This window comes from Xiphophorus hellerii, chromosome 13, assembly GCF_003331165.1.
Source record: "Xiphophorus hellerii strain 12219 chromosome 13, Xiphophorus_hellerii-4.1, whole genome shotgun sequence".
NCBI classification, from domain to species: Eukaryota; Metazoa; Chordata; class Actinopteri; order Cyprinodontiformes; family Poeciliidae; genus Xiphophorus; species Xiphophorus hellerii.
The window spans coordinates 16,241,798-16,266,320 of record NC_045684.1 but is presented as its reverse complement, the minus strand read 5'-3'; the positions used below and the strand labels follow the sequence as shown (position 1 = coordinate 16,266,320).

Below are 24,523 nucleotides of genomic sequence, written 5' to 3'. Positions count from 1 at the left end.
TTTAAGGCATAAACATATTTTACCATTATCACTTTTTATTTAGATTAATGTTCTAAAGATGACCTCAAGATGGAGAAAGTAAGTCTGAATTGCTTGTTTTGTTTTGTCTAAATCAGGGGCGTCAAACTCCAGTCCTCCATGGCTGGTGTCCTGCAACTTTTAGATGTGCCTCTGCTGCACCACAGCTGAATAAAGTAATTAGGTCATTAGCAAGGCTCTGGAGAACTGATCTACACAAGAAGGAGGTAATTAAGCCATTTCATTCCAGTGTTTTGTACGTGTGGCACATCTAAAAACTGCAGGATACCGGCCCTTGAGGACTGGAGTTTGACACCTGTGGTCTAAATGCAATAAGCTGGTATGACAAGTCTTGAACTAAAAAATGGATTTCCCTGATGTTTGGTACTTTTCTTAAGAAATGGCATTATATAACTCTTATTGTTAAGGGTTTGCAGTTCAGCAAATCATCTGTTCAGTTTGTTTCATTATATGATCTTCTCCTTGTAGAGCCCAACAAGAAACATGACTTTGCTATTCAAATTCTTAATTTCGTTGGTATAATTTTAACAACCGTTTAACAGGAATCTAAAAATGACAAATTAAAACTGTCACCATTCAGCATCAATTGATGTGGACTTAAGTCATGCCTAATCTACATTAAGTGATCTGAAACAGAACAGTAGATTGCTAGCAAAAATGCCTCGGTGGTCGCTCGTCACGTCAGTTCGAGGAGCTTCACTTCAACAACAGCGATGTAGCGATGTCCTCAAAAACCAATACGACCTCTGGATATGGAGGTCAAGTGATGGGCCTCAGTCGGATGCCTAACGTGCCCCTTAACTTTTCTAATAAGATTTTTAGGAGCTAACGTCAAAATTTAACTTGTTCATGTGAAAAATAATTGGATTGTCTTTTACGAAACCACACAGCAGTGCATGAAAACTGAATCGCAGTTGACATAAAAATAACAACATTTTTGAAAATGGTAGTTTTTATACTTTGTGCAATGCTAGCCAAAACCCATGTAACTTATGAGTCTCTTGGTAGAATGGATGCTCAATGTGATTGGCCACAAAAAGTTGCATGATATGACATCACAAGCAAAGGACCGCCCATTTAGCTCATTTTCTCGACAAGCTATTGGTTAACTGGTGGTCTAGTACCACGTGACTCCCAGTGAGGGTGTAGGTGGCCACGCCCCCTAGCTAGCTATTCCTCATAGAATGAAAAAGTCCACTTTGCAGGTTTAATGTGGCATCAAAATCTGAAACTAGACTATGAAACACACCATGTGCACAGGTTGGGGCCATGCTGGCTGCAAAAGCGGCAGAGTAAAAAGTTGTACAGTTTTCCAGAATGTAAAGTCTCCTATTGGTCAGGTTGTGCTGTATGCAAATGAAGTCGCTACGTCAGATCCTGAACTTGAGCGCCATTTTTTTTTTCCTCAACAGGAGGAAGAAAGGGGACAAAAGCTAGACCAAAAATAACTTATCTTCGGATTCCTTGCGCCGTAATCGCCGTTCACATTCAACTTTAGCCCCTCAGCGCGGCGTGCGTGGGGAGGGGATGCTGCTCCGGTGAGCGGGGGGTTGAGCAGCGCTGGGAGCAGACGCAGTTCACCGACACACATCTGCGGGCCGGTGGAAGTGGAGCACCGTGGCTCCGCCGGAGGAGACGCAGCGACGACTAACGTTAATCTGCGCCGAAAATATCGCCGAGGTAAGTATGTGCGAGGAGAGGCTGTGTGTTGCTGGAGTGGGAAGATGCGCTGTGACCGGCTCTGTGACCTGGCGTGTTATCTGTCAGCACGCTGCCACTGCCAGCCTCTGGTTCCTGACTCCAATGTGGCTGATAGTCTGAATGTCTGCAGAGGGGAAGGGATTGGATTTAGGTAGCCATGAATAGCAAAAAAAAACAACAACAACTATTTAGGTGTGTTCAGATACTAACAAACCAACTGTTGGACGGTAATTATGTTTTTTTAAAAATCATATTAACCATGACGTGCTTTTAAAAAAGCAAACAAATCTTTGTGCAACAGGATTATTACTACATTCGTGATTTATATATAACTTTTTTAAATGCTGTTTTTAGCAATTTGATATATTTCATATACATTTCTACATTAGCATTTTTACAGATTTGCATACTGCACCATATTCAATTTAAAGGAACATTTTAAAGTGGAAAAACAACATTTCAGTAGATTTTTTTTGTCTTGTAATTGGCAGGATCCCGGCATCACAATGATTCATTAAGTGTGAGGCAACAAAATGAGAAGTACAGGGACACACAAAGAGATGGTGATTAGGATGACGAGATCCATACCAGTGATATGAGCCTTTAGAACCGTGCTTGTGTGGAAGACGCTAAAATGTACACTAAAATGCATTCAGGTAGTTCTGATATCTCTTTGAACCCATTTCAACACAAAATATATTTGTTTATAAAAATCTAAACATGCTTTTTTAAATCATTAAATCAGCATGATTGAACAAGTCAACAGTCACAACAGAGCATGGTGGAATAATTCAAGGCATCTTGGTATATATGCACAGATATATACAAATTCTGTATACATAACATCCTGTTGGACCACACCAGAGATGCAACAATGCTAGAATCACTCAAAATAAAAAAGATCCTATCTTTATTGCTGCATGTGTCAGACAAAGCTGTTCCAATCCAGTGGACAGGTCATTGTTATTTGGCATACAAAAATAAAAGCTATTTCAACATTTCAATTTAGAGTACAACACATTGTCTTATATAACTGTTATATATTATAATAGAAATGTGACCAACCATAAAAGACACATTTTCATTTACCTTTTCACATTTTATATATTTATTTAATCTTCTTGATTATTCCAAAGACTTAATAATGACGCAGTAGTAGGATATTTTATTTGTGGGAAATATTAAAATTAATTAGGTTTAAATGGACTGCACCCTGATTTTTAAAGGTTTTCTCAGAAAACTTGAATATTATTATAAGACCAGCTATTAATACGTTGTTATTATTATTCCCTCTGGTTTAGGGTGCTGGGCAATTTACTTTTGGCCAGTTTTTATTAGCATTGCACCAATATAGAAATTTGGTCTAGTTTTGATATCCAATATTAATACTGCTGTTCTGATCAATAACTGATATTTACCTAAAATATATATGTATTTATTTCTCTGCATTCTTGAACCTATGTAAAAATGGCTCCACCTCTACATTGCTTCTCTTTGATAGTTAAAACAACCCACAATCCTTTGCTGCATCACTATCTCTGTCACATGACTGGACAAATACCACATGGCCAACACCTTCCCCTCCCCCACCTGAAACGCATTCACAAAAGGCAACAAGATGGAAATAAACATCAGTTATTAAATTCAGCTCAGTTTAACTTCACGGACTGATACCAATATGTTAAGAAATGACTTGACATCGGCTTTCACGGATGTCGATCCCGTTATATTGTGGATCCGTAGGTTTTACGATGGGTAGCCATAGAAACAGTGTAGGGGTTTTGTTGTTGGCCACCTAGAGCAGCTGATTAACATCTCAAATGAAGTGAATGAGAAAGAGAGAATGAGGAAGTTCTCCTTCAATAATAATGATCCTGTGTGAGATCTTTGGCAAACAACAAATTTGATTAACTTTAAGCACCCAGGCTGAGTATTGAGAATTCAGTATTTTTCTGTATGTTTCACTGCGATGTGGCTGCAGGATCAAATCCCCGACTCTCTGTCTGTGCCCGGCTTTCAAACCATTAGAGACTGAGATTTTAAGAGGAGTAGCAAGAGTAAAGGACGTGGAGTAGCAGTGCTGTTAAACTGCAGATGGGATAATCCAGGACATGTTACTGTGAAACTATTATTGTTTTGTTCCATATTATTTACCAAGAAGGTTTTGCAAGTTTTATTTTGGCAAAGATGTAAGCTTTGCAATATCTTGTTCTCGACACTACATGTAGTGTCATCAGGTTTATTATCCCAATATAACCGTCTACTACGCTTCCAATATTTTACCAGTTTTCAGCTAGTCTACCAGAACGAGAGAAAATAAATGCTGAATTTGTTTTATGCATATGTCTTGGATGAATGTATCTTCAAATACATTCTCTTGGCAAGTCAAATCATATACATGTTTTTCTTTACTTGGTGTACAAACCAGTTGTTCAAAGGCAACCTGTAATAAAAAAAAAGTCTGTGACTTTGAAGAGAGCATTCTGTATGTGGCAACTTGGATAAGTCACATGAATATTAGCAACTTGGACAAGTTGCCAAGTAGAATAGAATAGAATAGAATTCAACTTTATTGTCATTGCACTGTCACAAGTACAAGCAACGAGATGTAGTTTGCATCTATCCAGAAGTGCTCTACGAGATATAAATATTTATTTACAGATGTACAAGACTATGTATGTATGGACTATAAGGGGTTATAGCAAGAGATATAGATATTGTATATAAATATAAATATGGGAGCTATATGCACAGATTATACAGAATATACAAGAATGTTAGGGAATGGATTATAAATAAATAATGGCAGATAAAATTTACAGGTTGTATGTGTGTGTGAAGAAAACAGTCCGTGATGTGTGTGTGTGTGAGGATAGTCCATGTGTTATTGTTGTATGAGAGGATAGGGAAGTACAGTCCTTATAGTTTATGTTTTAAGTACAGAGAAAACCACAATAGGCAAACTTTCTATTCATAGCCATAACCATTTGCAATTTTTTTTTGAAGAAAATTGAATTATATAATTCATGCAGTCAGACATCCTACACTAATCCAACTCTTTCCTTTTTATAAAATAAAACCTAAAACAACTGAACCCAGAACCACAACTGCAAAGTAACCAAATAAATTAAGGAGTCCTAACAATAAACATCTGAAATATAATACTGTGTCCAATTACTCTAAAGTGTTTTTAAGATGAATTACTGAGATGCACTTGTTATCAAATTTACTTTACAAAAGAAAAACAGCTATAAGGGATGGTCTGGTTTAGACTTGATTGGATACGCATGTAAATAAATTAATAGGTTTGTAAATAGTTTGTTGAGCAATAAACTGGCACATCTAGAATAGTACCGGAGGTTTAATTGTTGGGTTTAAAGAGTGAAGTGATGGTGCAATCAGGGAGTTACCTGAGCATCCAGCAATCACTTAAATGAATGAGTGAATTTTGTAGGGCATGTCATCGCATTAGACACCTTTAACAGAACTTTACATACTCAAATAGAAGTCACACTTTATGTCTGCATGAGATGGTACTGTGTGGTTAAATCGTACATTTATTGCTATCTGGGGTGTGTGAACATGGCAGTGGTGAAATACTGGAGTCAGTTTGCACACACATCATTTCTCTCTTTGTTGTAGAGCAAGGGTCTCAAACTCCAGGCCTCGAGGGCCGCAGTCCTGCAGTTTTTAGATGTGCCACAGGTACAAAACACTGGAATGAAATGACTTAATGACCTCCTCCTTGTGTAGATCAGTTTTCCAGAGCCTTAATGACCTAATTATTCTATTCAGGTGTGGTGCAGCAGAGGCACATCTAAAAGTTGCAGGACTGAGACCCTCGAGGACTGGAGTTTGAGACCCCTGTTGTAGAGTGTGCACCTCACATGCCTTGCATTTGTGCAATGTGACCACTTTGGGCGTTTTTCATATGTACAATTCGTTTACTTTGGTCCAAATCAGTTGATTAGGTAAGTTTTTTTGGGTGGTTCGGAAAACTCTTAACCAAACCAAAACTTGTCACTAAAGAAAACTGTACCGAGACCGTTTGGTGGAAGTGGACTTGGCACGATTGTTTTGAAAAACACCCTAGTTTGATTGCTGCCTTCACTTCTACACAAGCGGACTAAGAGGGGAAATTAAATGGAGTTTGTTTTAAACGGACTAAACACCTCAGGTCTAGAACACTGGTCGACTTAGAACCTCACATTGCTATTCATACTCTGGCCTGTCTGGATGCTCTCTAATATGTCTACTGACTCTACACCAGGGGTGTCAAACTCCAGTCCTCGAGGGCCGCTGTCCTGCAACGTTTAGATGTGCCTCTGCTGCACCACACCTGAATAGAATAATTAGGTCATTAGCAAGGCTTTGGAGAACTGATTTGCACAAGGAGGAGGTAATTAAGCCATTTCATTCCAGCGTTTTGTACCTGTGGAACATCTAAAAACTGCAGGACAGCGGCCCTTGAGGACTGGAGTTTGACACCTGTGCTCTACACTGTTGTAACTGTGGCAGGTAATAGTAGGAGAAGTAGTTGCCTTTCTATCCAAAAATGTTGGGTTTGATTGCAGCCTCCTCCTGCTTCATGTGTATATTCTCCTGGCCAAGACACTTAACCCCAAGTTGGTGAATGTGGCTAATTTACTGTGTTTCAAATGGGCATTACGACTAGAGTACATTAATCCTAAATTCAGTCAATTTAGGATTAATGTATGATGACCTTCTTTCAGATGTTCACTCCCTGCCCCACCACAAATGAGGCCACAGTTTATGTCTTCTGAGACTACTTTGGCGGTGCCAACTCCTTTCTAATCAAATCATATATATCCCCACCGTTGGTCTGCATGTGCACAAAATCAGGTCATTCAATCTGGGAGTTTTAACTTGTTTTACATTGTCTAATTGTGCCATGGTTTTATGTTTTTCTTTTTCTTTAAGGTTTGCAGTAAATCATGTATCAACTTCCAGTAGGAAGTGTAGAAAAGATTCGAAAGGCTCGTAAAGCAGTGAAAAACATCCTAAGTGAGATCGGCCTCGAAGACTGTCAGAACTGGCTGAAGGTATGTTTCATTGTTATTGTTCAATAACTTACAAAACGTTTTATATATCAGGAGGCTGTAAATGTCATTTCTAATTGTGATTTTCCTTCAAGTTATTGCTCTTTTCATGCAGTTTTTAACGTGCTGATAGGATGACCCTCATCTGCGTCCTGCATAACTTGTAACTACGTACTGTGTCTGACGTTACAAAGTGCATGCTACTAACGGTGCAAATTATTCAAAGAAAGTTAAATATCTCCTTTAAGGTCTTTTTCAATTTAGTTATCAATATGATTCAAACAGAATTATCTTTTTATGAATGAGAGAAGTCCTGAAATCATCCTTAGTGAGCCAGCAGTAGTTTATTATTTTAACATCTTTTTTATATTCTTGAAATGTGTTTTATATATATATATTAATATTAAACTTCTGATTGACATCATCTTTGAAACTGTACAACTTCTTTCTCATATAAGCAGCAGCAACCAGCATCTGAGTTGTAAGAACAGGCTTTCTGCTGTTGCGTTTTGAATATTTAGTAGGATCTGACTATGCTTAAAGGAGGGACATATTAAATCTCCTCCTTCTTGCAATACGCTGTTTGTCCCCGCCCCCATCCGTCCGTGCACCTCGCCGCCCAGCACTCTAACGCTAGCCCCACCCCACCATCTCTCCTTCGACCTCCCTCCCCCCTGACTAAAGTTTCCGGTATTCTCAAATCCAAAACGTGTCAGCATTCTTACAGCCATATTCATCCACTCCCGTGAGTTGTGAAGTTCTGCTGAAGAAATGCATCCGGTTTTGACACGTTCTGACAATGTGGCTTTCCGTTGGTGAGAAAAAGTCCTGTAAACACCGTTACGCATGAGGGCGCACAGAGCCTGACTTTGACGCAGAAAAGGGGCACACATTACGCATGCAGCTGGTGGATTAATGTCAAAACAAACCCCAAAATGCCTTATATCCTTATGACAGGACGTGTGTTGGCTACACATCGGTGGCTTTAGATTCAGTTTCCGAGTTGACCAGTCAGAAATATTCCAGAAAGAATACAAGCATGTCAAAATGAACTGAAGTCGCTCTCTGGATAGTATTGGCTCGGAAAAAGCCATTTCGGTGTCACTCAAAAGGGGGGGGGGGCTCTAGGCTGCCATACAAAAGCATCATAATGGACTCCGTAAGAGTTTAAACCCTCATCGCTCACCCTGTAAAATACAATGGAAAAACGGCATGTGGGCGTCCCGATGCGGGTTAAGGGGTTAAAAATGAACTTTATTGGCTTGGGTTTTATTTTTTCCAAGCTGAGAAGTGCTCTTATTACTAATTACCTATTTTTTCCTACTGTTGTATCAGGAACACTGACCTTAACTCAGGAAGTGAGACCTGAAAAGATATTGATGATGTGCTTGTTCTTTGTGACTACTTGCATAAATTTTCTATGTACTCTTTAAGTAATTTGCAGTACCAGTGAAGATTCAGAGTCGCGCATTTTCTGGATTTGTAGATTAAGACTCTCGCTGTGGTTCTCCAGAGTGCCAAAACTTTAGATCAGGGGTGTCAAACTCCAGTCCTCGAGGGCCGCAGTCCTGCAACTTTTAGATGTGCCTCTGCTGCACCACACCTGAACAGAATAATTAGGTCATTAAGGCTCTGGAAAACTGATCTACACAAGGAGGAGGTCATTAAGTCATTTCATTCCAGTGTTTTGTACCTGTGGCACATCTAAAAACTGCAGGACTGCGGCCCTCGAGGCCTGGAGTTTGAGACCCCTGCTTTAGATATAAATGATGGATGACTGCAGCTTCTCTTCTCATTCTATTTTTGTTAGATCAGGACATCTGTAATCAGACCTGATTATGCCCAGAAAAAAAATCACATTGAAGCGTGACCAAAAAACAAACAAAACCAGAAGAAAAGTACTATAAGGAGCCAAATACTTTTTATATAAGCCGCACACTTTAGACCAGTCTGGTCAAACACAAAGGAAAATGTTCTTATTTCATTTAGGTCTACACGGTGTCTATTATTGATAAGTTGCAGCATCATTTATAATTAAATGGGGTTTTTTTCATTTGCAATGACTTGATTTCTATGCAGTTTGATGAAATTGGGTCATTCATTATCAGGGTTGGGCAGTATGTAATAACTATCAATAAAACATGGCAAGGCATTTGTGCCGAGCAACATATTAACACCTGTTTTTGCCATATTAGCTACCTGTGTCCAGTATTATTTACCTTTTATCACAAATGTTTCAAGAACAGCCAAATAAAAAAATTGAGGAAAAATACCATCACCACTCAGATAAGCTGTTGCTATGCAAGTTGGATTATGAAACCAAGGAAAGAGAAAAATAAAACTGAGTAGTTCTATAGACAGTCCCCTGATTTCTTTGCTTTGCAGACTGTCTTGTTAATACTAATAATGTTACACTGACTCCAACTTATTATTGTCCTTTTAAAAGATGTGAAAAAATGTTTTGTTTTTGTAAACAGATAAAACTAAACCTTAATGTCTGTTCTTATCTGTTTTAATCAGGTGGTTATCATAGGCCTGTCACGATAACAAATTTTGCTGAACGATTAATTGTCTCAAAAATTATTGCGATAAACGATAATGTTGTTTGAAGACCTTTTTACACTGATTTAATGAAAATTACGTAACAATGCATGCGATTTCCTGCCAAAGATAGATACATTTTATTTTCAAAAGAACACTAAACACTGGAACTGATAAACAAAAAACCAAAAACAAAAATAAAATGGATTCTCAGTCTTCATTAACATAAAATACTAGAATAAAAACTAAACAACATAAAGCCAAAGTGTAAATAAATACTGCATTCAACCAAAAGAGTGCAGATTATGAAGTCTGTATATTATGTTGCCCTTCAGTAATAATTAGATTTAAATAGAGAAGATGGGCACATCGACTACCTGATGCAATAGTTCACACTACATGATTTTTTTTGCCCCAATTTTCCCCTTATGACAATCTTAGAACCTTGGACGTTCTAAGATTGTCACTTGTGATTTCGTGACCGATCATCCTGTAGTGTGTGGTGTGTTACGGTAGATCGTCGTGGCCACTCCAATCTAAATCAGGGTTTTCCCCGACTGGGAGCTTAACGCAGCCTGTTGAATGTGACAGGCAGCCAATCAGAAAGCGTGGATTGTCTGTGCTTTCTGAGGGGAAATTACGGAGGGGAATCCCAAACAGCTGACATGGCATGACCCGAAGTCCAGCGGACATTGGAGATGATACGTGGAAACATTAATGTTTATTCAACATTTTGTGCAAAGAATATAGAAATGACAAGAGGAGGAGTTGGAGCGAAATTGCTACCCAGTTGATAAACCCGGTAACTTTTCAGCTGTTCTTCGTTAATATGACATAAATAGATTATAATGATTTTCATTCAGTCAGGACTTTACGCTGACACTAGCCACATGCATTGCAGGTAGATTGTAGTAAAGTATTGATTAATGCCTGGTTTTAAAATTAGTTCACTGGACTTGTAGCCATTATTCTGTGCCCATTATTGGACACCACACGGCAGGACCGAACCCGATCGAACCGTTATACCTAGGATTTCTGTCGGCTAGTGTGTGGTCTATCGTGTAGTGTGTGCGCTGGGCTTTACACTAAGGAAATGAGGAAGGGAGGAGTCAGTGGAGAGCACCGGAGTTGAGCCTTTTTTCATTCAGTGTCATCAACAGAAAGAGAAAAAGGCCGGAAGAGACGATAATGCCGATAATTAAAATGAGGTTGATAGTTTTAATTTATCGTATGATTAATGATTTATCGTTTATTGTGACAGACTTAGGTAATCACTGGTCGATGCATTGTTGTTTAAGTTTATTGAGTATGGAAAAATAAAAATGAAACATGTTTGTCCATCTGTCGATCCATTCATCCACTAATCTTTCCAGCCATCTTTTGTTTAATCCTTCACAGCCTGTTTTACAGGTTATACATTTAAATCCTGTCCACTGTAGCCAGAAATTTGACTGATAAATCTGGAAATGGAAGCAGGTTATGTGGGAATCTTGTCTGTGGGTGGAGCTGTTTCATGGATAAGTTGCAGAAACAGAATTATTTCATCAGTGCAACAACTTATCTTGACTTACCAGGTACCACCGGGAGAAGTCCAAACATAGCTGATCTAGCTAGGAAAGCAACCTTTTATTCTGTAGATTTGGCTCAGAGATTGCGAGAACTCTTGGGAAAGTTATGATCTTCAGGGGGAAAAAAAGGATGTAGTTTTAACATTCTCTGAAGGGATGTTTTCTATTATGATTTTGTTTGTTCTGTGCAGGATCTGAATGAAAACCCAGATGAGAAAAATCCAGATGAGGAAGAGGAAAAAGAAGAAGCCTTTCAGGAAACGGAATGGGTTGATATCACAGAGGGATTCAGTGTCCGACAGCAGAAGAAGGTGAACTTCATGTTTTCCCTTTGCTTTCATGACTTTCTTCAAAATCCAAAATAATGAAATCTTTTTTTACTATAGTGCTTTTATTTTATTTTTATCTTACATTTTTTCTCTTAAATGTTTTTGTCGTGTATCGTGTAGGCACAAGTTATGTCTTGATTAAAAAACAAAAAGTATGCTGCTTCTGCAAAACAGTTTTCATGTAGGCCTGAGACTCTTGAAGCATGATTACTTTGAGTAATAATAATTTTAAAAAAGAGTATGAAATCTGAAACTAAAATTATTTAATTGCTTTGTTCAAAACGGATTTTAAATGTACTTGAAACTTTTTAAATTAGGATGTCATCAAAAAGTTATTTCAGTCATTTTATTGAGGGTCATTTCAGCAAATTGTATCCTTCCAACTTTCAAATATACTTAGATATAACACTAAACAAAAAGCCTTCTTCTTATTCAAACAATAAGACTTTACTTTATCCTCCTTGTCTGCTCAAATGCATACAAATCTTTTAGGCCTTCTAATTTAACAAATTTAGCAGTTGGAAGAAAATTATTTTAAATATTTACCTGATTTTCATTTGTTTCCCCAGTGGCCGTATCGGTCTCGATCTCTGTGCTGCACCCTCTGCAAGTACTCATCACAAAACCTCTACAACTTCAGAAGCCACGTCTCTCGCTGCCATGCATACGTTCAGTCGTACTGCTCACTGGCACCCTGCTCTCAATGCCTCTTTATCGCTCACCCCAAGATCGTCAAGAAGCACATGCTCTTCTTCCACGCCAAACTGCCCGTCCCAAACATACAGCCGCAGAAGGAGAGTGGGTTCACCCATCGCTCTGCTGAGAGGTATCAATGTCGAAGGTGTGGATTCCCGACCTCCTCTATCTTCGCGATAAAGAAGCACATCATTCTCAAGCACCTGGATCACCTGGCAGATCAATACATTGGTTACAGATTGCACCAGCAGGCGACTACAGCAGTAAAGATCTACTGCTGCAAGGTGTGCAAGGTAAACACTGGAACTCTAGACCAAATGTTGCACCATATGCTGGTGGAACCAGCACACTATACTGTCACCATACAGGTGCAGAGTGTCATTACGGAAAACAAGAACTACACTGTTAAACCAACTTCTAATGGAAATGGATTGTTGGTCACATTCCCAAATATTGCCCCCAAACCACAGGCGCCTCAGATATTTCCCAGTAACCAGCTGGTTTTACCCAGTAATGGCCAACCTGCTGGGACTGTTGTGGCGGTGCAGCAGCTGCAAGGCAACACGAACAGTGCAACTCTGATCTGTACTCCTGGAACCAACCAAGCTTTTCTCCCTCCACAAGCATCGGCACTAGTGCAGCTTGCTAGCGCAGAAGCTAAAGGTTTGCTCCAGCCAGGTGCAACGATAGCCCTCCGTAGCGCTCTGCCCCAAGGGTCGTCCGTAGTCCAGCTTCCCACAGTGTCCAATGTGTCTCTGAAGCAGACACCCGTAACCTTACCCTCTCCTATAGCTCAACCACAACAGGCTCAACCACAAGGGCAGCAAGTGGTTCTTTCACCAGGACCTCAAACCAATCTGGCTGCTGGAGTTGCTCCTAAGCCTGTTGTGGCTGCACAAACTTCACAAGCAAACCACACTCCCCTACAAGGAACCATGCTCACTTCACAGTCCCTGCTGAGTCACCTTATCCCCACCGGCAACAGGGTGAATGGCATGCCCACGTACACATTCGCTCCACTCGTCTCTCAGAAAACTTCCATGCCTCTCAAGCCTGTTGAGCAATTGTGTAACTCCACGCCACAGACCAAGAGGTGGATCACCTGCCCCCTCTGCAATGAACTTTTCCCTTCAAACGTCTTCGATATGCACATGGAGGCCGCCCACCAGACCAAATCTACCGCTTCCAAGTCAGAAAGCGTTGCCGCCCGAGCAGCATTCCTGAAGAAAATGCCCGACAAGACCGTCAAATGTCTAACATGCAAAATTTTGCTAACGGAGCGGGTCGTCTTCCAACACTTGCTGCATGGGCTCAATTGTTTGTACTGCTCAGCTTTGTTCTTTTCAGTCAAACAGCTTGTAGACCATGTAAAGCTGCACAATCCAGCCAGCAAGGTGTATTGTGACTTTCTTAGGCAGAAGTACAGGATCTACTCCAAAGGTAACGGTGCCATTATCTTCCCTCATTTCGACGTGAACACCACCGCACCAAAGGACATCCTGGGAGAAGCAGAGGTCAACCTTGCCCTAGTCACAAGTTCTCCTGACCTCATTTACTTCAAGTTGCAGGCCAGCAGCCCACAAGACGTTTGCCCCGCACCCATGAAAATCCATAGCGCCTACTGTCCCTTCTGCAACGAGAGGTTTCAGAATCAGTCTGATCATGTCCTGCACTTGAAACAGAAGCATTTTGTGGCGCCAACTATTCATGCCATCTTGAAAACTGAGGCGTTCAAGTGCATATACTGCAACGGGGTGTACACAGGAAAAGTCACTCAGCAGGCTGTGATGCTCCATATCCAGCGGTGTCGCTGTTCTCCAAAACCACCTCCACTGCCGCCACCACCACCGATTCCTAAGCCCATGGCTCCCACAGCTGTGCTGCAGCATCAACCACAACTAAAGCCAGCTCCGCAGGTCAGTCAGCAGTCGGGACTTTACTTCCTCCAAGTGCCGCAGGGAATGACGATGACACGGGCCATAGCCCCAGCTCGTGTGATCCAAGCTCCAGCCCCTGCGGATCCCCCAGAAACCGAGGCAGAGCGGCAGCTGAAGAGGAAGCTTGAGGCAGCTTTGAAGGAGGCCATGGAGGCCAACAGGCGAGAGCGAGAAGAAAAGGCCGCCATGCGCAAGAGGAAAGAGCAGGAGAAACGGCAACGGGAGAAGGAGTTGCAGGAGAAGCAGGAATCCCCACCAGAACCAGAGGTGCTGAGCGACCCTACGGTCAAGCTCGTGTTGGAGCCGACCGCCGTGGAGCGGCGCTGCAGTGACGAACGCAGAGAGTTTATCTCAAAGTACTTCAACATGAACCCCTACGCCACCAAACCGGAGACAGAGGAGTTGTGCAGAAGGCTGTCTATAACCAAAGCAGAGCTGGCGGGTCACTTCAGCAAGAAGCGCAGCAAGTGCATGAAAAGCCTCAAGAGGAACACGGCCGCCATCTTACTCGGCTTTAACATGAGCGAGCTGAGTAAAGTGAAGCACAAGCTACTGATCCCAGAGCCAGAGGCGCCGGCCGACATCGTGGAGTCGGACGACGAGGAGGAGGAATCTGAAGAACCGGAAACGACTGAAAAAGCGGCGGAGCAGGAACCGACGACGACTGTAGAAGGGGCGAAGGATGTGGAGGAGGAACTAGAACCGATGGATGTAGGTGACGCAGAGACGGAGCAGGAGCCAATGGAATGAGCTGAGATATTTGAGATATGGACCAAAAATAAGCAAATCAAGTAACCGTTTAAATTCAAAACAGAAACTGCTAATTCCCAATGACTTTTCTGTTGAGTCATAGTCTCATTTCATAATATCTAAGTTATCCTGAAACAGAGGGCGGTTTGTGGATGTAGCCCTCACTAATAGTGCTTTGGTCCACCTCAGTATGTCATCAGTGCTCCTCCTTCTGGTTTCCACTCGGATGCAGTGACAGGTTGAGGCTTTTCTAAAACATAATGATACTGAGATAATGAACAGCATCTCCCTGGATTCAACTTTTATCACAAACCCAAGTTCTCAGCTGCCTTTTATACCCTTTATTTAAGACCACTCACTCAAATATTTCTAACTTACTTTGGTTCAGTTTATTATTATTTTTTATTATATTAGACCTTGCCTTATAAGTTTGACCCCTTTATCTGTTGTGTGACCACCGCTGCTTTTGTATTTTTCACCATTTTTCACAGACCAAATTCTCCTCAGAAATGTTCCTCTCTTCCCTCCAAATTTTACAGTTAACCTTTTTTTTTTTTTAGCCTTAATTTGAATTCTCATATTCTGTCAGAATAACTTCATTTGTGCCATTGTGAGGTCCACACGTCTTGCATAGACTTGAGCAAAGATTAAACTAAACTCACACATTGCTGAATAATCCTGTGCATTGGTTTTGTTTTCCTGGCTGCTTCTTTTTGTATTAGTATTTTCTATAACTACTAGAGTATGAAAATCGTTGGGTTAGATATAAAAGTAAAACATTCTGTCCAAGGCCACTGTGGTGTAAAAAAAAAAACCCCAAAAAGAAATAAGAAAAATAAAGTGGTTTCTTTTTAAACATGATTCACTTTTGTTTATTTAATAAATTATGTTCATGTTAGAGTATTTGCAGAAATGGTAAATGGACTGAACTTATATAGCGCTTTTCCAGTCATTTTTGACCACTCAAAGCGCTTTACACTAGAGTCACATTCACCCAGCCGCACTCACAAACACGCACACATTTATACACCGATATGCAGATCGGTAGGCAATTTGGGGTTAAGTGCCTTGCCCAGAGGCACATCGACATGTGGCCGGAGGAAGCTGGAATCGAACCTACAACCTTCCGATCGCAAGACGACTACTCTACCAAAGAGCCACAGTCGCCCATATCTAGAAGACATCTAGTCATTTCAGTCATGTGTAATAAAATACTCTTGCCAATTATATATGTTTAATTTTACTATTCATCAGGCTGTATGCTGGGCCACACCAACTATCTTGTGATTGGATGCTTACAATATTATGATACAGCAAGAGATAAATCTATTCAACTAGCAAAACACAGATTAACCTTCAGCTTTTTTTTTTTTACAGTAGAGCATCATGGATGTAACTACTATTACATCTAACACAATAAGAGGAATACAGCCATTTGAAAGCCTAAATGGATGATGAGGCTTAAATGTTCTAGAAACCTCATTATTGTATTTTTGTTCACTTAATTCCAGGTAGCTGCGTCACGGTTCTAATTTGATCCAGGACTGAGGGGCCAGAGTAGTTGTTGGTCTGAATGGCCTCCAGCCTGTTCAGGTATTCCCTTGGAAGCCCGTTCTGTTCTGCTCCCAGGCACACCACCTTCAACATGGAGAAACAAACAATATTTACGCAAAAACCAAAACGTGTGAAAATAATGAACCAATAATCACAGTTTTAGGGGCAATTCCTCAAAAGAACAACGTATTTTCACGGTTTTGACATATGGCACATGTTGAAAATCCATCCAAACGTCTAGGTTTTACTGATATATTTTGGGATATTCTAGATCAGGGGCGGGCAACTCCTGTTTTTCTCACTTGAAAACTCTTGATTAAATAAAAGCGAAAAATAAGTTAAGTTCTCAGGACACCTGTTTGTACTGCGGAGATGGAGGAGAGGCGTGAAAGTTGTTCATCTGGTACGTCCTGCATTGTAGCACACCGTCATCAATCTCAACAGAGACCTCCAGCGGGGAGTACATTCCATGGCTCACACCTTCCTGTCTTCAAAGGAGCATGAATAGAAAAAACCCCCAACACATTTCTGTTTAAACGGAGCCAATGTATTGATAAACCTTTAACCAGATGTGCATTTGTGCCTCTCACTTGTCCAAGGTTGGGAGGTTTTCATTGCTCAAAGTCCAGATTACACCCCACACCTCTTCGCCCGGACAGGACTCGATGGTGGCCACTCCGCCGTGCCACGAGTTTTCCACGTGTTCCTCCCACAGGCCAAAGTTCAGCTTGTAGTCCTGTGGAAATGCATAACCAAAAGATGCAAAACTGGTTTGACTTTTCAAAAATTAAAAACAGTTTTCTAGAATATTTCATAAGTACCGCATATAATTATTTTTGTACAGATCTCTTCTGTCTGACAGGTATTTGAATTTGAATCCCAACCTGGGATTTACACTAGAATGTAGAAAGTAGTATGGTCAGACCCCACAAAAAAACCCTTTAAAATAGTTCTTTTTTGGAGTTTTGGGAAATTAGTGAAGGCTTTACAAACCACAAAATATGTTTTATGTAATCTGCGATTAGAGTTAAATACTTCTGTTCAGGCTTGAGCTCTCTGGGTAATGCAATTTTCAAGCAGGACCTCGAGTAAGATAGCTTTAGTCAAGAAAATACATTTTTATTTAATTATTTTTGTGTTTTAACACTCGCAAATCAGCATTTTATCGAACGAGTAATTTATACAAAAATCTCAGTTAAGTGAAATAAAACACTTGAAATGGCCAAGTGAAATAAAACACTTGACCAATGCAGTTTAGAGTCAAAAATGCTGCGAAATAAGCCTTTAATAAAGAGCCCAGTCCAGATCTGATCCGAACCTGAGGCTTCCGATTCAGGAAATGGCTTCAGGGCGATTCCACCTCATTTCCCCACTGCTTTTATCTACTCTAGTAGATCACCTACAACACCTCGACTCTTCAAACCTGGACTAGATTATTCTCAAATAATAGCAGAATATTTAAAAACAATTGTGAAACTTCAATAAAAGGCGATTGCATCCCTTTTTGTGCATCTAGAACACACTAGAACTTCTCCAGCTGTTCCACTAGAACATTTTTAATTGGATCTTTAATTTCGCTGTGCGAAATAGAGACATACTATAAGGTCTAATTCTAATCAAAGGTGCTGAAGGTAGTGAAAAATTAGGTGGAATAGCCCTTTAGCTGTTTTGCTAATAGGTAGCTGCAATCGGAAACCAACTTCAGCTCTCTGGTTTCTCTGGTTCGATTCGAGTACTGACTTCAGCTACTTTCATGAAAAGCAGATGAGTAGCGGCGGTTCGTTTCAGTTTATCTTCGCTGCCTGAGGGATTTTAGTTTGTCTGTTAGTGAGGAAAGCGAGTGTGAAAACTAGTAGCCAGACACGGCTAGCTGTCATGTCAGCCAAAACAAGAAATGCTGCTGCGGTCAGAAACTAAATGCTTTCAGTTAGCATGGCACTAGCCAAAACAGGACAATAAAAATGACATGCATAATGGTTTACTTTATAAATCATATATGTAATCCGACATAATTGTAGTCTGTCGTAAATGCACCGCGAAGAGCAAAAGATTGACTGATTTCAATGTACAAACCTTTAGTCGACCTGTAGAGACGAACGCAGCCGATGGATTATTTAGCTGCAGTCTTTCCCTCAATAAGTTGCTCCCAAACGCAAAGTACATAAAATTACCGTCGCTGCTGCCTGACATTTCTACAAAACATATAGCAATGAGTAAAAATATGTAGAAACTATACGACATACGCCACATCGTAACTAGTTTCCAATAAGCTTCCGGGAACTCGGACTTCCAGGTAAAGTCGAGTTGTCTTTTATGGTATGGCAAGCCGTTTCAGCATTTTATAGCCAATTTGAACTACTTCCATTTATAATATATTTTGTGGTTTTGCATCTACATATTTCATGGAACTGATCTCATGCATTGAATAATACGTTATCTCAGTGCAGGTGTACATTCTAAAAATATCCAGAGACATTTAGAAAATATATTTTAATATTTGAGGTTAACAGAAGCTCTGACTTTATTCAATTCGACCAGTTAAGAGAAAATGTTTACTAATTTATTCTTTTTTTACCACTGAGCATGTCTTAAATATTCTTAAAAGAATACTTAGTTTATTAGTAAAACATTAAGTGTATTAACGACTTGCTTAATCACATTTAATTTTATTAAGTCTCTTCTAGTTGTCAGTGCAAGCACCCCCCCAAAAAAGAGCTAATTCTTGTTTAGTGCAAAAACACTTTATTAAACATCGTTTTGAAAAAGAAAAACAGAAGCTTTGAACCTTTTTTATGGTCTTAATGTACAAAAAAAAGAAAGAGAAGCACACTGAAATTCACAAATCGTTTCCTCTAAACGAAAGGAAGAAAAAAAACCCAAACATCCTGTACAAACAGTGAAGTGATGAGAATAAACTGGAAGACCAGAGAATCATCTCCTTGGTCCACCTCGCCCTCGTCCCCGTCCTCTGCCACGTCCACGTCCTCTGCCTCGTCCGCGTCCCGCCACTGATGAGACACATGAACACATTTAAACGTTACCAGAAGGAAATGGAGCGAGAATGGAGTAGAGAAATTATTTACAATCAGTCCAATACATCATTATAGCAACCTTTAAACCCAATAACACATTGAAGATTGGGCCAAAACGTAGCAAAATCTAATTTATATATTGTTTTATAAACATTGCTACTATGTCTATCAAAAAATCATTTGACAGGCTGGAAAACATTTCATAATAGGCTGCATGAAAGGAACCAAACAGCAATAAATATTGAAACATAGCTGAACATAAGGGATGTCTGCATTGAATTATTTAATCACAAACATTTAAACAATAAGTTCATCTGTTCAAACACATATTTAATATGTTAAAGTATGTTGCATATCAGTGGTTATTTTCTTTTTTTGTGGCACTTTTGGTGCCTAAAATCACAAAGCAGACTTTAGAAAATGTCCCAACTATGTTTACTACGATTCACACGCAGAAACACGAGGTATATAAAACAATTCAAAGACTGAGAGAACAAAACGGACCACACACACATCGTGTGCAGCACACACACACAATTATTTAACGTACCGATGCTAAAAAGTGTTTCAGGAAAGATACTTGCACAAAAACAGACACCATTTTAAATTTTACACGGACACCATGCTTCAGACATATTGTGGTTAATAGATTTAAAATTCATTTAATGTGGGAAAAAAAAATAAAGTTAAAGTTGAGCAGGAGGAAAAATTAAGTGTTATGGCACGCTTTCTTCTTGATCTTACTGCATTTAAAATACAAAAAAAAAAACAGCTTAAAATGTTATTAAGCCAATTAAAAGCTTCACTTTTCAAATGACCAAGTTTGTCCTGAATCTCACTAATATTATAGTTTTCTGCTTGAGGGGTGGCTGTACTGCCTCTCGCCAACTTAATGGAACTTTGTGGAAACTGGAAACATTCCTGTCTTTGTTATCGCCTCAGGAAAATTCCTCTTAACCAGAAACTAAATACTCAAAAGAAAGAAAAAGTTGCTTTGTAATTAGCAGCAACGGTCTTTAAATTTCCCTTGACATTCATAAAATGGCAACATTAAAACTTAAGCGTTTCTTTAAAGAGGCTTTTAACCAAAGGCTCCGGCTCAGAGCAGACATTGTTCGTTTAACTTTCTCACCTGCTTCTCTCTTCTTGGATTTGATCTTGGGCTCGATGTCCACCAGCAAGGTGTCCAGAGGCAGGCTGTCCGGCAGGATGAAGTAGCGGATGTTGTTGCCTCGGATGCTCAGCGACTCCAGCTGGGTGGGCTCCCTGTTCTTCAGGGTCATCTTCACCGCCTTCAGGTGGGTGTTCATGCTCACGTCAACGCCTGCGAACAGAACAACAATCACTCATCCATCACCTGAAACGCAAAGAGTTGAACTGAAAATGCTTCCTAATGATAAAAGTTCAGGACAAAACTACTTTTAACAATCTGACTTAAAAGAAAACCAAGCAGGTTCTGGGCACCTGCCTGAAAAAGCACTAATTTAGAGTTACTGCTTTTTAAAATAAAATAATAATTGAACCACCTCAAGGTTAATGTCTTAATTCAGAGGTTATTGCATTTGAAACATTTCATATTCAGCAAAACCTAGCCATATCTGCAGAAAGGCCCTGGAGCAAAAAATAAATATATTTTTTTCAAGAATTAGCTACTACAAAAAAAGGGGCATGCTTTTGAATTAATAAAGTTTAGCGTTTATGGCTTGCAGAGAGAATTCAAAAAGGACGGAGTTTTAAACCGAATCGATATCTCAGCACCTGTATCTGCAATCATGATTCTACAACTTTATCAGAATAATAGTAATATTTAAAAATCCAGATAGAGTAAAGCCGATACTTCATGCTAATTAATTTTATTAGGCTGAACCCCCCCAAACAACAAATTTCAGTAAAAAAAAACCCTGATTTGGTCTATGAAGACAAGTAAATTGGCTCAAAGTTACTCCCTTTTAATCACAGTGGTTTTCTGGCTGTTTCTTGATCCAAACTGAAAAAAACATTTCTCTGTGATGAAAGTTGCAGAAGTCTTGATGTAAATATTAGTACGGCTGGTGCTGTTAGCTTTAAAAGCAGACCTGAAAACATTATCTTCTATAAGTTTTTAGTGTTTGCCCTCAACCATGTTTGATAAAAAAAAATAAAAATCAAAGTGTTTCTGTCACTGAAAAGATGGGAGTTGGAAAAAAACACACTTGGCTCTCATTTGCAAGTTTCTCTGAATCGGAGTATGCCATTTTAAAAAAACTGCAGTTTTTTTTATGCTGCAAATTTGCACTAACTGTACTGTGTGTTATTCTTGGTTCTGTTTTTATATTTTAAACTTTTTTTTTTTTTTTAAATACATCTACATGCTTCAGCCTGCTGCTGGTAAACTGGAGGACATTACAGGTTATTTCTATCCTCTTACCTGTGATGGTGCCGTGAACCTGAGTGCCATTTTTTAGTTCGATGGTGACCGTCTCATGGCTGAGCTTCATCAAAAACCTGTGGACAGTGTTGGAGGTGGATTAAAACGACATCTGGGCACAACTTTTTAATACACCTGCGTTACTTGGACTGCTGTTATTGAGCCTAGCATTAGCTCGTTAGCCTGTATTATTTAGCTTCTGCATGTAGAGCTTTTAGCCTCACAAAACTCAAAATAAACACCAATTTATTTATTTTAACAGCTAAACAAAAAAAAAAAAAAAAAACCCGAAATAAACTAGAGTATTTATTCAACAGCAATAGATCACGGGAAATGGAAAGACACAACTTTATTTAGTAGGTCAATGCTAACGTACACTGAGACTAGCGTAAAGCATTAAAACCCGCATACAACCAATTTTCGTGTATTATAACTGCAGCAGAACTAGAAGTTTCTGCATAATCGTTGGAGCATTTCATTTGTACCAACGCTCAGCCTCCATTCATTAGGAAGTTCTTCCCGCCTCTTCGCGATCAATTCGCTTCCTAATCTTCACCCATCCGTCTCTATCGGCTCGACTTTCCCATCTCATGTCCCCACACGCGTTAAACGGTAACCTCTCGTCGCCCCTTACCTGACTAGTTTCATGGTGGTGGCAACCAGTAGAGAGAAATCCTCCACTGAAGAGAAAAATTACAGCGATCGAGTGAAAACACAGGCCGCCGTTGGGTGTAGGAGAAACGTTCAGGGATGTGACGTCATCAAGTAGCGGCCGAAAAAAGAAGAGATCCTGCGCTGCCGCCGCCTAGTGGCAGAAGGATGAACACAAAAAGTTCAAATTCACAAGTTTTCACTACAATTTGTTGAACAGGTTTTTCCACATGTAAACCCCCCGAATTAAAATACTAAAGGTAATTAAAAACGCATTACCTGACAGTTTCGTATTTTTTTAAAAGACGTTTGTCAAGTCAGTTACATTTATCCCTCTCCCCTCACTGGAGGACCTGCACAGCGGCCGCTGTCTAAGAAAAGCACAGCACATCACAAAGGACACTTCTCACCCCGGACATTCTCTGTTCACACCGCTGCCTTCAGGCAGAAGATACAGAGCAACCAGAACAAGAACCAACCGTCTCAGAGACAGTTTCTACCCGATAGCAATAACAAAACTAAATGCAATCAAAAACAACCATTAGTCATCATAAATGATGTATGTGAGAATGTGGCTGTTATTATTTATTGGTTTTTTCTTGTTTATTTTTTTTTTTGCCAGTTTGTTGATTCTTGCGTTGTGTGTGAAATGTGAGACAGTTATTTTTTGTTTTTGGGCATGTGCACTGACTGATGGCACCTTTTGAATTTCGTTGTCCTTGTGACAATGACAATAAAGATTTATCTTATCTTATCTTATACCCAATGAATATTTTCTATCTTATTACATTAAAGCCACCATGTTCAGAATATTTTGTTGGGATCTTATTTAATATGACACAAATTTTACACATTACTGTGGAGATATATGCAAATAAAAACGGGGGCGGGGGAACAGAAAAATACAAAGGGGGTGATTAAAAAACCTCTGATCAACTTCCTGTTTTGATGTCGGACAAATGTGCACTTGAAAGCTTGTTTTGGTAGATTCCAACTTGACCATTTTTTTCAATAACAAATATTTATGTGTGTAGGCAACACTAAAGCTAATCTGAGAGCTGAAAAATCTATGTAGTAGCTTTAAAAAAGTGGCTTCATGACAGCCACACTTTACCAACTTACTTTTCTAAAGCTAAAAGTGCAACACCTTGGTTTTTAAGTAATTGTTAAAATAAGGCTGTGGAGGTAAAATCTAACATCTGTCAATTAATTACAGTTGACTGTAATCAATTTACTACAATTGATTTACCATCATCTCAGAACCAGTTCTACAGAGGCGTTGGCTCATTTCGCCCCCCCCTGTAGAGCCGCCATGATCAACACATTTCTAATTAAGATCACATGTTTGACCTGATTACATTCTTGTAGTTGGAGAACTCCAGAAAGACACAAAAAACACATTTTCAGTTCTTTTTATTGAGTAAACTCTGCACTGACACTTTCACTTGTAGATTTGGCCACACATCAAACCTTTCTTGAGACCAGGCGGGAATGTATCAAGTAAAATCAATGAAGAGTGCAGTTTCTTTCTTCTTTTCCCCCTAATTTATGAAGTTGTTGGTTCAGCGCAATAAATCAAGAATACAGTGAGAGGGGCACCAAATGGCACTGGACAATTATTCAACACAAACAGCCCTATTCTAACTTAGAAAAAAAAAAAAAAAAAAGACAAAACAAAAGTAATAATCAATCTATTCCACCTGCCAGCTATGCTGGTGTAAAATGAAGACTTCAGGTTCAGTGCTTCCACTAAGAGAAAACCGACCTGTAATCTGAAAGGTTACGGCTCGCACCGGCCCCTCTAACATCGCGATGACCGATGTTAGCCGTTTCATTTGGGGTTATCGCGTCAGCTGCATCAGATCTTGAGCCAGGAAAGTTTGATTAAAGCACCAAAGCGTCTCTCACCACAGCAGGCAGTGTTTGAATCTCCTGTAAACATTACAGCAGGGAATAAATGACGCAATGTTCTTGCCTGAGTGAATGAAACAAACTGAACATTCAGATAAACCGGCTGCTCATTGTGGTGTGAAAACCTCCTAAAAACTGCCTCGGATGCACTTAAACATCAACCTCGTCACTGTGGGGCTCATTTGGGACAAATGAGTATTTGAAGCGGCGCCTCCTCCGTTTTCTTTGAATAAAATCTTTGCTCTGCAGGTTTAAAAAGTGAAAACTATAATAAATATCAACAAATACAAGAAAAAAGGCACACAGACCAATAAAACTCTGGCCTTAACTTGAAAGGAGATCATCTC

The 24,523-nt window shown here is 39.7% G+C and overlaps 3 protein-coding genes across 4 annotated transcripts; 1 reads left to right on the top strand and 2 right to left on the bottom strand.

Annotated features, from left to right (window-relative positions):
• The first annotated feature begins 63 nt into the window (after positions 1 to 63).
• Positions 64 to 15,482, top strand: adnp2b (ADNP homeobox 2b). 2 transcript variants are annotated; one of them, XM_032580967.1, is made up of 5 exons: positions 64 to 78; positions 1,452 to 1,719; positions 6,682 to 6,803; positions 11,101 to 11,220; positions 11,808 to 15,482. In XM_032580967.1, the coding sequence occupies exons 3-5, from the start codon at positions 6,696 to 6,698 to the stop codon at positions 14,619 to 14,621; spliced, it is 3,042 nt and encodes a 1,013-aa protein (XP_032436858.1). In that variant the 5' UTR covers positions 64 to 78; positions 1,452 to 1,719; positions 6,682 to 6,695; the 3' UTR covers positions 14,622 to 15,482. The 2 variants fall into 2 exon arrangements, with proteins under 2 accessions (XP_032436858.1, XP_032436859.1); XM_032580968.1 differs by lacking the exon at positions 64 to 78 and adding an exon at positions 2,232 to 2,396 and having other exon boundaries at positions 1,321 to 1,719.
• A 500-nt stretch (positions 15,483 to 15,982) lies between these two features.
• ggcta (gamma-glutamylcyclotransferase a) lies at positions 15,983 to 18,479 on the bottom strand. Its single transcript, XM_032580969.1, has 4 exons — positions 18,249 to 18,479; positions 16,766 to 16,911; positions 16,531 to 16,663; positions 15,983 to 16,259 (listed from the first exon to the last, which is right to left on the bottom strand). Exons 1-4 carry the CDS (start codon positions 18,423 to 18,425, stop codon positions 16,119 to 16,121), a joined length of 597 nt encoding a protein of 198 aa, XP_032436860.1. The 5' UTR covers positions 18,426 to 18,479; the 3' UTR covers positions 15,983 to 16,118.
• Positions 18,480 to 18,897: 418 nt separating this feature from the next.
• On the bottom strand, positions 18,898 to 22,404 carry snrpd1 (small nuclear ribonucleoprotein D1 polypeptide). The gene is made up of 4 exons (XM_032581918.1): positions 22,249 to 22,404; positions 21,615 to 21,691; positions 20,340 to 20,531; positions 18,898 to 19,183 (listed from the first exon to the last, which is right to left on the bottom strand). Exons 1-4 carry the CDS (start codon positions 22,260 to 22,262, stop codon positions 19,107 to 19,109), a joined length of 360 nt encoding a protein of 119 aa, XP_032437809.1. The 5' UTR covers positions 22,263 to 22,404; the 3' UTR covers positions 18,898 to 19,106.
• Between the last annotated feature and the right edge of the window lie 2,119 nt (positions 22,405 to 24,523).